Source organism: Geotrypetes seraphini, chromosome 2 (assembly GCF_902459505.1).
Source record: "Geotrypetes seraphini chromosome 2, aGeoSer1.1, whole genome shotgun sequence".
NCBI classification, from domain to species: domain Eukaryota; kingdom Metazoa; phylum Chordata; class Amphibia; order Gymnophiona; family Dermophiidae; genus Geotrypetes; species Geotrypetes seraphini.
Window position 1 is genome coordinate 403,712,564 of NC_047085.1, and position 15,352 is coordinate 403,727,915.

At 42.8% G+C, this 15,352-nt stretch overlaps 1 protein-coding gene across 5 annotated transcripts in view; it reads left to right on the forward strand.

The window, feature by feature from the left end:
* The window catches only part of ANKMY2 (ankyrin repeat and MYND domain containing 2), a 118,779-nt gene that overhangs the window by 73,533 nt on the left and 29,894 nt on the right, over positions 1–15,352 (forward strand). For all 5 annotated transcript variants that reach the window (XM_033930965.1, XM_033930960.1, XM_033930961.1 and 2 more), the window contains exon 7: positions 15,169–15,304. In XM_033930965.1, the coding sequence (XP_033786856.1) occupies positions 15,169–15,304 (136 nt within the window). The remainder of the gene's footprint in view (positions 1–15,168; positions 15,305–15,352) is intronic.

Below are 15,352 nucleotides of genomic sequence, written 5' to 3' on the forward strand. Positions count from 1 at the left end.
GGCCCAACTACCAAAGGTACGGGGAAGGGGGTGGGGGGGTCGTGGGGGTCGCCAGGGGGGTCGGGGTCGGTGGGGGGCGGTCGGAGGTCTTGGGGGGGGACGGTCGTTGGAGGGAGGGGGGTTTGCGTCGAGGGCAGGAGGGCCTGGGATCCCTCCTGCCCGTAATGTAGTGCGGGGTGGGGTTAGGGGGTCGCCGTGGCCAGGAGGGTTTGGGCTCCTTCTGGCCGATATTGTCGGGAAGTCGGCGGTCCTTCGGGTGGGGGTGCGAGTGGTCCTACCGGGGGGGGGGGATGTATCGGACGTCGGGGAGTCGGCCGGGCAAGAGGGCTTGGGCTCCCTCTTGCTCGATCGTGGGTGCGGGTGGGAGCGCGTGCGAGCGGTCGTTCGGGGTGGGGGTGCGAGCGGTCCTGCTGGGGGGGTGAATCGGGCGTCGGGGCGGGTGGGAACTATGTTTTAAAACTTTTGTATACCGCGCTCACGCATATAACGCGCGAGGGGTGTGCGCGGTAGGTAAAAACGCGTATAATGCGCGCGTTATATGCGTGAAAATACGGTACTCGCAAACCGAGGTTTGACTATATATATAGATATATAGATAGATAGATATAGATAGATATATTACCAATTAAGAATATCTTGTCAATTAAGTTAGGTGCCTTTTATAGAATCAACCCCTGATGCCCAAATCTCATAGCATGCAACTCAAAAGGGGCATCGCCATGGATGGGTCAGGGCATTCAGAAAAGTTGCATGTATTGTTAAGACTAAAAGGTAAGCGTGCCCAACATGGGCACCAGTATTTATACCACATTTCAGCAGGCTTAAGTTTAGCATCCAATGTTATGGTGCAGAAATTGGCACTAAATAATACTACTGGATAAATGGTGTGCGTCCTTTATAGATTTGTATTTAGCACTGATTTTTCCAGTTCCCTTGAGTTCCATTTGTAGTATATGGACCTGTGTGTGCATAATTTATAGAATCCTAGCATTTACATGGTGTGACTACTAATCTAATCTAAAACTTAATTTCATATAGTGCATCATCTAAAAGGAGCTCGATTCGGTTAAGTAAGTAGCTGACACGATTAGTAGTGTTTAAATTGAATATAAAGATAGAATTTATTAAAGAATTTCTGCCATCTGATAAATAAGGTTCACTATCGACGATATGCAGAAGTTATTCCTAATTGTCTAAATATTATTTTTATAGAAGTGTTTTCATAGACTTCCAAAAGGTCTGAAGAGAAGTAAGGGTTCTAATAGAAAGTGGAATTTTATTTCAGATCTCTGTGAATCTATATACAGTAAAACCTTGGATTGCAAGTAACTTGGTTTGCAAGTGTTTTGCAAGACAAGCAAAACATTTTATTAAATTTTAACTTGATATACAAGCAGTGTCTTACAATACAAGTACATACAGTATACAAACATCACAACTGAGCCAATGGTTCTTCTTTTCTGACGCTGCATGAGTGTAGTGACTGTTCTAAAAGAGTGAGGTCTTGCAATACAAGAGCATATAGTATTTTGTATTCAAGTTTTTGGGTTGTGGAATGAATCATCTGAGTTTCCATTATTTCCTATGGCGAAATTACATTATATTACAGATTTCTATTCCGCCATTACCTTGCGGTTCAATGCAGATTACAAAAAGAGTTATAGAAGGAGGGTTACAAAGTTAGATCAAAGATCATTTCCAAGAGTGGGTCAGGTAGGCTCAGGGGTTAGGGAGAGGATGGTAAGAAGGAAGGTATTCGTGGTTTTAAGCCTTATTCAGGTATTTCTTGAAGAGTATAGTTTTTATTTCCTTTCTGAACATCTTGTAGTCTGGGTTGCTATCATAGGTTGGAGATTTGGTTATCTAGTTTTGCTGCTTGACTGGCTAGTAGGCCGTTGTATAGTTTTTTCCATTTTACTTTTTGGGGGATATGTGAATGGGTGTGTGTTTTTCTATGCCTGGTAGAGGTAGTTTGGAGTAATTCAATTATAACTTTTGATAATCGCTTCTAAGCCTAAGCGGATGAAGCGGTTGGTTAGGTAGATTGGGCTGTCTCCGTTTATAGTTTTAAATAGTATACAATAGAATTTAAATTGTATTCTTTCCTGGATTGGAAGCCAATATGAATCGATGTATGCCTGTATGTGGTCATGTTTTCAATGAGTAGACGAGTCTCAGAGCTGTGTTTTGAATTGTTTGTAGTTGTTCAATCATTATTGCAGGGCAGGGGAGGTAGAGGATGTTGCAGTAGTCTAGTATACTTAGGATTAGAGATTGTTAAGAGCTGAATTGTGTTTTCGAAGAATTTTCGGACTTGTTAAGGTTTCTCATAGCTGCAAAAGATTTCTGTATTGTTTTGTTTATTTGTGGTTGCATGTGCACCTCTGTCAATAGTCATCTAGTTGTTTTAGGGTGGTTTGAATAGGGTAATTGATTAGAGTTGATTTCTAAGTTGGTTGTGGTTGGGACTTTGTTATTTTCTAGGAGGATGAATTTAGTTTTGTCTGGGTTAAGTTTCAGTTTGTGGTCTTCCATCCAAGTCGTTACTGTAACTAGTTTCGGTGTAGTGTGTCTGTCATTGCGAGCTTTGGTTCATCGAAAGGTATGAGGATGGTGATGTCATCTGCATAGCTATAAGAGGTTAGGCCTTGTTTGTTCAGGTAAACACGAGAGAGATATATAGGTTGTAGGGGGATAGTGGAGATCCTTGTGGTACGCCGCAAGGTTTGGAAATTTTTCTTTGTCTGATTTTACTTTAGATGTTCTGGATTTTAAGAAACCTTCAACCATGAGTATACTTTATCTGAGATGCCTATTGAGTCCAAAAATTTGCAGTAGAATGTTATGGTCTACCAAGTCAAATGCAGCCGTCAGGTCCAGCTTTATGAGCAGCATTTTTTTCCAGTGCTGAGGTGTTGTCTTGCTGTGTCGATAAGGGAGCCTAGTAGTGACTCTGTGCTGAAGTTAGTTCTGAAGACAGATTGTGGGTGGATAAGTTGTGGTCTTCGAGATAGTTGGTGAGGAGTTTGGCTACTAGTCCTTCTGTTAGTTTGATATATAGAGGTATTGAAGCAATTGGTCTGTAGTTAGATGGTTGGTCTGTTGGTCCTTTTGGGTCTTTTAGGATTGGGGTGATGATGATTTCGCTGAGTGTCGTCGAGAAAATGCCTTCTGTGAGCATGGTTTGTATCCAATGTAGGAGTAGAGTACGGAACTTAGTGTTCAAGGATGTCGGGAGATATGGCGGGCAGAGGTTGAGTTCACAGGAAGCGTGGCTGTACTTATTGTAGAGTTTGTTGAATTCGGCCCAATGTATCTTGGGGAATTGGGACCAAGTTCTGTCTGCAGCAGATGATTCATTTTCTTTGGGAAGTGTTGTGACATCAATTAGGTGGGCTGGGGTACTATTGAGGGTAGCTCTGGTGTTTGTAATTTTATTCTTGAAGTGTTCTGCTAGGAGGGTGGCTGAGGGGGAGGGGTTATTGTTAGTGGTCATATAGGGTTGGTGTCAGTTAGATCTTTTAATATTTGGAATAATTTTTTGATGTCTTGGGTTACCATGCCTATTCAATTTGATATACGATTTGATATACAAGTGCTTTGGATTACAAGCATGTTTCTGGAGCTAATTATGCTCGCAAACAAAGATTTTATATATGTAAAAAACAGATCTTACCAGTTGATCTTATTCCCTTAAAAGACGGAAAGGAAAGTTTATATTTTTTGAATGTCTCGAGTCAGATCGTCGAGCATTTAGAGATAAAGGTAATAATGATGCGAATATATCATGTAAAAGTTTGAATACTGCGCAAACACATTTAAATTGTATTCTGAGACAGACAGGAAGCCAGTGAAGTTGTCTTAACAGGGCTGGTTAGGGAGAGAAGGATGCTGTGGATGGGCAGACTGGATTGGCCATTTGGCGTTTAACTGCCATCATGTTTCTATATTTCTGTTTCTGACATGCCTATGCACGTTCCTCTATGAATACCCTGTTCTATTTACAAGCTAAGCAATTTACATGCTAAAATTACTGAATATTGCTTAGTGTTCAAATAGTAGTAGTAGGAAATGGTTTAGTTTACGAATGCTGAAGAAAGTCAGGCATTTGTTTCATTAGCAACATTTTACAGTATTGGTGCAGGCAGTCATTCAATCACAATTGAATTACTGTAATTCTGTCTATATAAGTCTGAGTAAGGGAGGAGTTGCACATTAGGATTGGTCCTTATGAACTTTTGTTAGTAGAGGTATTTAAACATCTGTCATATTTCCGCTTCCCACTTTTCCTGCAAATTATGCATATGAGATCTTTGAATCTGTCCCCATACACCTTATGACAGACCACTTACCATTTTAATAGCCTTCCTCTAGACCACATCAGTGTTCTCCCCAGAAATTTTTCCAGCCGGGTGGCATGAAAAAGTAGCCGGGTGGGGCGGGACGGGGAAATTTGGTGCTGGGGAAAATTAAGGGCTCCTTTTACTAAGCTGCAATAGCATTTTTAGCGCGTGCAGAATTGCTGCGCTACACGGCTAGAACTAATGCCAGCTCAATGCTGGCATTAGCTTCTAGCACATGTGACAATTCTGTGCGAGCTAAGCGCGCAGTAAAACTACTATCGCAGCTTAGTATAAGGAGCCCTAAATGTGTACTATTTGTATTAGTTAATTATTATTAGTTATGTTCCAGTGCTCAATATGACTGCCTTTCTTAAGGTTTGACACTTGTTCCATAATTTTTTATTAAATTTAAGAAGCATCCAATTCTAGAAGTGAATAATTAGATATTTGCCCTCTTTCAAATGGTATAGAGCAGCGTCTTTCAAACTTTAACTCCGGCATACTAAACGGAGCAAATGTTTTTTGTGGCACACTAAATGCAGTAAATGTTTTTCATGGCTGGAAAAAATTTCTGGGAAGAATACTGTTGCCGTTAGTTTTCAAGGTACATTCACGTCAAAGAATGATGCTTATCTAGGCAGTTGTATAATAAAAAGAATGGATAAGATAACATGAGAAGTGAAATTGTCATGAATCAGAGGGATACATACCCTGTTGTCCTAAAAGCAGGCTTGTGGATTAGATATAAACTATGAAGGCAGTGGGTGTACCTAGCATATGTGACACCTGAGGCCCATTATTTATTATACCCCCCCTCATCTGTATGAAAAACATGATTTTTAGTAACAATCCACCCATCACACAAGAGTGTACCTAAGAAAAGGCAGCATCTTACATACTGCAGTGAGCAGTACATCAATACACCCATTGTAAAACTAAACAAGCCAGACTAGTACAGATCAATCCTACACAGTCAATCCTAACTGAAAACCATGTCTTTCGAACACACAGAACACAGAAAACATATTTTCCAAGTATGGAATATGTAATCGCAAACTAACCCCTCTCCCTTTTACAAAACTGTAATGTGTTTTTTAGCCATGGTGGTAACAGCTCAGACTTTCATAGAATTCTGAGCAATTACCACCATGGCTGGTGCTAAAAAAACGCTCTACAGTTTTGTAAAAGGGGGGATAAAATAGAAAAATGTAGACAAAGTTTAAATTGAACCACCAAGAAGCTGGACTCTGCATACAATGCAACACCACAGAAACAGCGATGCATCTCCCCTAAAGCAAATAAATAAATAAATAGAATTTTTTTCTACATTGTCTTCTCTGGTTTCTGCTTTCCTCATAGTCTTGTCACTCTCTTCCTTTCATCCTCTGTCTACCCTCTCTCTGCCCCTTCTATATGGCATCTTCTCTCCTTGTATTCCACTTCCATCTCTCCCTTCATCCCTATTATTCTGGCATCCATCTTCTTCCCTTCCCTCCTCCAATGGTCTGGCATCTCTCTCCTCTTCTTCCCTTCCCTCTCCCACACCCCCATGGTCTGGCATTTCACTCTCTCCTCTCCCTTCCCCCCACTTCCATCAGCATCTGCCACCTTTCTTTCCCTCCAACCCCATCCAGTCTCCTTCCCCCTTATGTCTCTCTCTCCTTTCCCTGCACACCAATTCCATCAGCATCTGCCCCCTTTCTCTCCCTCCACCACCCTTCCATACCACCCTGACCCCCTTTTTCTCTCTCCACCACCCTTCTATGCTCCTCTCTCCCTCCAAACCAGCAAGGTCCCATGATGACTGCTTCTGCTACATCTGGAAGATGTAAGTGCTGTTGGAGGGGGTGGGCCGGCAGACGCAGGGAATTGCGGCAAGGTTCTGCAATGACTGCAGCTGCTGGTCCACCCCTTCCGACGTCACGTCTTCCGGAGGCAGAGGCGGAAAATGCAATCATTGCGGGACCTTCCTGCACTTCAGTGCGGCTGCCGACTCTGCTTCGGAATAAGTACGGCAGCCGCACTGAGGTGCAGGTGCCATTTAGAGCAGCTCGGAAGGTTCTGGATCCAGCCGGCTGTGTACCCCCCTAGGGCTGGCACCCGGGGCGGTCTGCCACTGTATGAGGGGACAAAAAATAATAAAAAGAATGGATAACTTGACCAATTTAGACATGTCATACAATTATAACCACAAAAATATGTCATAAAATGTAATTCTAAACTCAAAAGACTCCAGACGAAAAGCAGACTATAGAAAGGAAACCAGAAAAGACCAAACCCATAGTACTAAGATCCAAATGCTAAAATTGGACATGTCCATTATGAAGAGACGTGTGGATCACTGCTAGTTATAACGAGTGAGTCTTTAAAATATGAGACGGTAACAGATAGCCAGATCTTGTGAACGGAAGTGACAAATACTGGAGCCAAAACCAGAGCACCGTGATGAAACTTGAATGGAAATATGGATACCTATTTATACTTTTGAGTAAAATTGTGATGCGAACATGTCAGAAAAGAATAAATAATGTGTAAACTAAAAACCAAGAACAATATATTGTAACACCGAACTCAGAATTAATGAAATAACATGCTAAAAGAACTTAACCCCCCCCCCCCCTAAAATAGGGCATATACATACTGTACTTAAAATGATAGCTGGTTACAAACAGTATGCCTAGACTATATAGACTTAAACAGGGCAAAAGTAAGCGTATGGGAAATGAATAGCTGATAATACAGTGTATCTTGGAAACATAAGCCGATAGTAGCTCAAAGACAAGCCAACCGGGTAGTTGAAAAGTGAAACCTGGGAAAGATCTAAATTATTGTTCAAATGAGCTTCTATTAAAACCAAAGAATAAAACCACAGCACTCGGGAAAGTAAAAAAGGGAGAGTAAAATGGACTTACCGAAAAGGTCTCTGCACTGATGAGATAAACTCGTACGCAGAATAAATGTGAACACGCGACAGTGGGGCTATGATATTTGATCCGTTGAAAGAGGCGCCAAAAAAGTGTCAGCAGTGGATTGGATGCACACTGATAGGGGAGGGGCATTGGGCTGTTAAAAAAGGCTGCTTTAATATATAAATGAAAATACTGGTGAAAAACTAAATAAAAAACCAAAACCATGATAAAATGCCAAACCTGACTGCAAATGGTAGTGAAAGTAACATAAGGCACCCGTGGTACTGTTAGTGTCAGAGCTGCTTAGAATAAAGAACCGTGCTGTACATGAGGAGATAAGATGTAAAGTGCTGGCCCCTCACTGCACCACTTGATAAAACTAAGGAGCGATGTTCTAGAGCAGGGGTGCCCACACTTTTTGGGCTTGCGAGCTACTTTTAAAATGACCAAGTCAAAATGATCTACCAACAATAAAATTTAAAAAAAAACCACAAAGCATACTGTACGCATAGAAAATGTTAATTATCATTCCTATTCCAGGGTTTTTTCAACGAGGTCAAAGCAGATGACTCTATGCACTGTCACCTCAGTAACAACCATACAAATGTACCCCCTCCCTTTTTACTAAACTACGATAGCAGTTTATAGCACAGGGAGCTTCGCTGAATGCCCAGCGCTGCTCTCGACGCTCATAGGCTCCCTGCGCTAAAAACCTCTATTGCGGTTTAGAAAAATGGGACCATAGTGTAAAATATAGACTGCAGATATAAATTCAGACACATTTTGATCACTAAATTTAAAATAAAATCTTTTCCTACCTTCTTGTCTGGTGATTTCATGAGTCTCTGGTTGCACTTTCTTCTTCTGACTGTGCATCCAATCTTTCTTCCCTTCTTTCAGCCTGTATGCTTCCTCTTCTCCAGACCTCATTCCCTCCCCCAACTTTTTCTTCCTCTCTCCCTATCCTTTTTCTCCCTGCCTCCCTTTCTTTCTTTCTTTCTCTCTCTCTCTCTCTCTCTTTCTCTCTCTCTCTCTCTTTCTCTCTCTCTCTCTCTCTCTCTTTCTCTCTCTCTCTCTCTCTCTCTCTCTCTTTCTCTCTCTTTCCTTCCTTCCTTTCTTCCTTTCTTCCTTCCCTCCCCCAAGCCACTGCCGCTGCTATCGGGGAACAGGCCCCCAAGCCATCGCCATCGGATAACAGGCCACAAAACTACCACCCCAAGCTCTCCCTGCTGCGGGCCGACCAGCATTCCTATCCCCGAGGTCAATTCTGCCATCGGGGAGAGGAAGGCTGATCGGCCCAAGATCGCGATCGACCCATTGGGGAAATACTGCCAGGTCCTGCCTTTGCGGAAACAGAAAGTAAGCAGGACCCGGCAGCAAGAAGAGCAAATTGTGAGCTTCACTGACCTATCTCCCGCCGTAGTCCGTAGTGAACGCATGCTTCGGGGCTCTAACATGTGCATGCCAGCTTCCCTTCTCTTCCCTCCCCCTCCCCGGACATAACTTCTGGTTTCGGAGGGAAGAGAAGGGAAGCCGGCATGCACACGTTAGAGCCCCAGAGCATAAGTTCGCTATGGGCTAAGGCGTGAAATCTCCAAGCCGTTTTTGTTTTTTTTATGTGTGTTGAGCAGCACCGGCAGCAGCAGCAGAATTCACAGCGGATGATAGTCGGGCGGTCATCTAAATTACCCGGGCGGACTGCCCGGCTAAAAGGCCCTAGGGAGAACACTGCCACATATGTCACACAAGGCCTGCGGGCTGAATCTGGCCCACCTGGCCTTTTTATGTGGCCCGCAGCAATGCTCCTGAACTTCCCCTTCTCACAGCTCAGCTGCTTCGGCAGTTTGTCCATGGCTCCCCCTCCTGCCTTCCATCCGCTGCGGTCCACCTGGGTGGAAACAGGAAGTTGCACTTCATTGGAGACAAACCATGGAAAGCGAGAAGCAGGAGGGGGAACCATGTACAATATTGCTGAATCGCTGAGGCCAGCAGACTCATCGGCTTGGCAGCAACATCGGACCTGCGCTGGAGGGAAAGGCATGCTGGGCTGTGAAGAGAGTAAGATAAAGGGCGAGAGGTTGGACCTGGGGTAGTGATCCCGGAGGATTGGAAGATAGCCAACGTCACGCCCATCTTTAAAAAGGGATCAAGAGGTGACCCAGGAAACTACAGACCGGTGAGTCTGACCTCGGTTCCGGGGAAAATGGCGGAAGCACTGATAAAAGAAAACATCAATGAACATTTGGATAGAAACGAACTTCTGAAAACAAGCCAACATGGTTTCTGCAGGGGGAGATCGTGCCTAACTAACTTATTGCACTTCTTCGAAGGAATTAACAAAAGGATGGACAGGGGAGACCCCATAGACATCATATACCTTGATTTCCAAAAAGCCTTTGACAAGGTGCCTCACGAACGTCTACTCCAGAAACTGAAGAATCATGGGGTGGATGGAGACGTACATAGATGGATCAGAAACTGGTTGGCAGGTAGGAAACAGAGGGTAGGAGTGAAGGGCCACTACTCGGACTGGATGAGGGTCACGAGTGGTGTTCCACAGGGCTCGGTGCTCGGGCCGCTGCTATTTAATATATTCATAAATGATCTAGAAACAGGGACGAAATGTGAGATAATAAAATTTGCGGACGATACAAAAATATTTAGTGAGCTGGAACTAAAGAGGAATGCGAAGAATTGCAAAGGGACTTGAACAAACTGGGGGAATGGGCGGCGAGATGGCAGATGAAGTTCAACGTTGAGAAATGTAAAGTATTGCATGTGGGAAGCAGAAACCCAAGGTACAACTATACGATGGGAGGGATGTTATTGAATGAGAGTACCCAAGAAAGGGACTTGGGGGTAATGGTGGACATGACAATGAAGCCGACGGCACAGTGCGCAGAAGCCGACGGCACAGTGCGCAGCAGCCGCTAAGAAAGCAAATAGAATGCTAGGTATAATCAAGAAGGGTATTACAACCAGGACAAAAGAAGTTATCCTGCCGTTGTATCGGGCGATGGTGCGCCCGCATCTGGAATACTGCGTCCAATATTGGTCGCCATACCTTAAGAAGGATATGGCGTTACTCGAGAGGGTTCAGAGGAGAGTGACGTCTGATACACTGAGAGATTGGAGAAACTGGGTCTCTTTTCCCTGGAGAAGAGGAGACTTAGAGGGGATATGATAGAGACTTATAAGATCATGAAGGGCATAGAGAGAGTAGAGAGGGACAGATTCTTCAAACTTTCTAAAAATAAAAGAACAAGAGGGCACTCGGAAAAGTTGAAAGGGGACAGATTCAAAACGAATGCTAGGAAGTTCTTCTTTACCCAACGAGTGGTGGACTACTGGAATGCGCTTCCAGAGGGCGTAATAGGGCAAAGTACAGTACTGGGGTTTAAGAAAGGATTGGACAATTTCCTGCTGGAAAAGGGGATAGAAGGGTATAAATAGAGGATTACTGCACAGGTCCTGGACCTGTTGTGCCGCCGCGTGAGCGGACTTCTGGGCATGATGGACCTCAGGTCTGGCCCAGGAGAGGCATTGCTTGTGTTCTTAAGTGTGGAGAAAGAGGGAAAAAGATACTTGAAGGGAGAACTGTTGGGAAGAGAAAGGGAGAAATGGTAGAGCTGGGGGGAGGGGGGAGGCAGGCAGACAGGGGGAGAGATGGGATGGGGGCAGCTGGAAAGAGAAAGGGAGAGAAGTTGGATCAGGAGATGAAAAATTGATAGGTAGCTGAAAATTTTAAAAGGAGAAGGATGAGAAAGAGGGCAAGATTTGAGTGGACAGAGGCAGAAAAGAAAAAAGGAGAAAAGTTGAAAGGGAAAAATCAATATGTTGGAGACAGGGACTGGAGCAAGAGAGAAGAAGAGAAAAAAATGGACAACAGACACTGGAAAGAGAATTAGAAGATAGACAAAATCAGAAAGAGAAACTGGGACTGAAAGCAAAATGACCAGACAACAAAAGGTAGAAAAAATAATTTTATTTTCTATTTTGTGATTACAATATGTCAGATTTGAAATGTGTATCCTGCCTATCCTGCCAGAGCTGGTGTTAAGACAGCAAGCGTGAACTAGGACCTAAAAGAGAAGAAAAGTCTTATTTATTGAGTAGCCGGCATGGGGTTGGAGAGGTTGTATCCCTATACTTCTACTAAGATTAACGCCCTCCTTTACTGGTGTGCAGTGTGGCTTTGGTAACAGCGATTAATCCGACACTCACAGAAGTCTTGTGAGCGTCGGAGCAGGTGCTGAGGCCCACGCTGTGCGTTAGCAAAAGAGGGGTTAAGTATCTTAATAAAAAATCCAGCACGCAACTTAGCCTGTGTTTTAGATTTTGGCCCCTTATGTGATTTGAGTTTGACACCCCCACCTATTTATGTGTTTTTGAAGGTGCAATCTCCAGAATTGTACACAATATTCTAAATGAAGTCTCATCAGAGTCTTATACGGGGGCATCAATACCTTCTTTTTTCCTACTGGCCATACCTCTCCCTATGCACCCTAGCATCCTTCTAGTTTTGGCCATTGTCTTTGCAACCTGTTAGGCCACCTTAAAATCATCACATACTATCACACTCAAATCCCACTCCTCTTTCATGCACTAAAATTCTTCACCCCCTAAACTCTACCATTACTTCATGTTTTTGTAGCCCAAATGCATACATAACCTTGCATATCTTAGCTTCCCAAACTTCAGACCATTCTTCAAGTTTTGCTAAGTCCTTCCTCATGTTCAGGGGTATTTACTCTATTGCAGGTACTCTATCTAGTGCCCCCTCGTTCTGCCACCTGCTTCTGAGTCTCTGTATCTATATCCGTACTGGTTATCAAAAGCTGTTCACTTAATTTGAGTGATTTTTTTTTTTTCCCCCCCATCATATTACTTTACTACGATTGTATTTGACATTGACCTTGTCATGCTCCTGTGGCCACAGCTGAACCATGACATCCAATCCTCCACTTCCTGGTTTGCGATCGTGACTAAAGAATCAAGCTGACTTTTGTTGGACGCCATCAGGTTGAACATCGGTTGTCCCCATCTCTTCACTATACATGTGAAGACTCTGCGATAGTGACCATTCCCCTGGATCCAGAGTTTGGCAGCTGAGATAATCAGCTTGCACATTGTCTACTCCTGCTATGTGCACCACTGAAAATGCTATAAGATGGTTTTCCGCCCAGCGAAAGAGAATTTGAGCCTCCTGTCGTAGTGGAGTACGTCTGGTGTTCCCTTTGCAAGTATTGCCAGGCAAATCCTGAAGGGATTCCAAACTGATCCCTATCAATGCCGAAGGTATAAAAAGTCACCGGGAGAAGGCTTGTGGGCCAGCGACGTGCAATCGCTGCACGCTGGCCCTTCCCTTCTTTGAGTGGCTGCGCAGCTGCGGCAGACCCGGGCCAGAGGAGGAGGAATCGGCGGAAGGTAGGCAGGCTTCATCAGCATAGCAGGGAGGGAGGAAGGCAGTGTCCGGCACGGCAGGAAGGACAAAGGCTTGGAAGGCAGTGAGGAGGCATGAACTCGAGACATGGGAGGGAGGGAGAACGAAGGACAAAGGCTGGAAGGCAGTGAAGAGGCACGAACTTGGGACATGGGAGGGAGGAAATAGAAAGGGACAATTGTTGGGCCTGAGTGAAGAAAGGAAGGAAGGAGATTCATGAAATCACCAGACAACAAAGGTAGGAAAAATGATTTTATTTTCAATTTAGTGATCAAAATGTGTCAGTTTTGATAATTTATATCTGCTGTGTGTATATGAAAAATGAAAGGAACAGCCTGGTAGGGAAGGGGAGACAGGGTGTAGCAATGGGGGATGTGGGGGAATTGAGTGCAGGGAGTGTGGGGTTGGGTGCAGAGCCTGGTATATATTAGTACACAATTTGGTTCAGAATGTGTTGGGTTTTTTTTCTGGTTTTCCTACTCTAAATCTAGGGTGCGTCTTATGTTCTGGTGCGTCTTAAGGAGTGGAAAAATATGGTAAGTTTTTTTTTGTACATTTTTTTTTTATATTTATATTTTTGTTTTATATCATGAGTGTGTCTGGGTAGAGTAAAGTCATATATAAAATGGTCCTCAGTCACAACTCCAAAAGCTGTAGAGGAGTTGGAAACTTGATAACCCAGAAGGGTTTAATAAGTGTCATACATCCTTGGACCTCCGCAACGGAGCACAGACTTTAAAAGGCATACTTTGACTACCAACTTCGCCAATGGACATAAGTATTTTTCTGTATTCTCAATATTGATATTGTTTCTCCACATACTGAAGTTATATTAGGAGTTGTTTCTCCCTTCTGATTCTTTGCGTTTTACCCACAGGGCTAAGTGCTTATTGGGTGTGTTTACAAACACTTTTAATGGTGATTTTGCACATTATAATTTAACAGGCCCAAGGATGTATCACACTTATTAAACCCTTCTGGGTTATCAAGTTTCCAACTCCTCTACAGCTTTTAGAGTTGTGACACATTTTATATATGACTTTACTCTACCCAGACACACTCATGATATAAAATAAAAATATAAATATTAAAAAAACATATAAAAAACTTATACATAATAAGATCACATTCCTGAATGGTATATTTAAGAAAAAATTCCTTTTTGGATCACGGTACCTACAGCAGGCTCTTACTACTGTTGATGTGAGAGTGCATGCCTCTATAATCAGAAAGAGACTGCACAAATTTAACTTGCATGAGTCTAAAATTGAATTATTTGGACACCAGAAAAGAGGACATATTTGGCGTACACCAAATGCCGCATTCCAGGTAAAGAACTTCATACCAACTGTGAAGCATGGAGGTGGAAGTATCATGGTTTGGGGATGCTTTGCTGCAGCAGGACCTGGCCAGCTCACCATAATAGAATCCACCATGAATTCCACCGTGTATCAGAGGGTGTTTTGAGGAACATGTGAGACCATCTGTAAGAAAATTAAAGCTGAAGCGGAACTGGACTTTGCAACACTACAATGACCCAAAACATACCAGTAAATCCACCGAGGACTGGCTGAGAACTAAGAAATGGAGAGTCCTGGAGTGGCCGAGTTAAAGCCCTGATCTTAATCCCATTGAGATGCTGTGGCATGACTTGAAATGGGCTGTACATGCAAGAAACCCCTCAAACATCACAGCTGAAAGAATTCTGCATTTAGGAGTGGGCCAAACTTTCCTCAGACCGATTGTCAGAGACTGGTAGATGGCTACAAGTAGCATCTCATTGAAGTTATTTCAGCCAAAGGGAGTAACACTAGCTATTAGGGTGTAGGGTGTCCTATTTTATTCCTCAATTAGAATACACATTTTTGTGGATATCTTTTGTTTCAAGAGTAAATCAAGGAAAAGTTTTGTTTATCTGCGATTACATCACTTTCTTTTCCAGAGATAAATAAAAAAGATTTGACATCGATATGTGAACATTTCTTAAGAAAGAACTGAATATTTCATGGGGGTGTCCTAATTTTTTCACATGACTGTATGTTTTAAATGGTAAGTTGCTTATTTGTAAGCAAGTTATAAATTTATAAGTTTCTGGAAGTATCTTAAGCTTCTGCTCATGATGGCTGACTATGGCTTGTTTTGAGTATTTCTTGAGGGTTAAACAATTTTGTTACTACTTTGAATGTTAGTGCTGTCTATTTGTGTGTGCTCCCTTTTTTATTTTTTTGTTATGCAATAACCAAAAGAATAAAATAAAATAAAAAATAATTGCTTTGAGGTTGGAATAGAGACAACTTTACAATGGGAAATGTACCTGTGTATGTGCACGGATTTCTAATAAATCGTATGATGTTGGAAGACCACAACAGTAGAAAATATGCTCTATGAGAAGAAATTAGATATAGCAGAAAGACATTTTATGTGGTCCAAATTGTGCTTGTATGCCATTCATATATTCTATTTCTGTTTTTAGCTTGTTAAAAGGAAGGGATACAGATGGCTTTCCAGTTTATCAAGAAAAATTTATAAGAGAATGCATCCGAAAATTTCCCTATTGTGAAGCTACACTGCTCCAGCAACTCGTTAGAAGTATTGCTCCAGTAGAAATTGTAAGAATCCACAGAATGCTAATTTAGGCCTAGATTACTAGAGTGCTT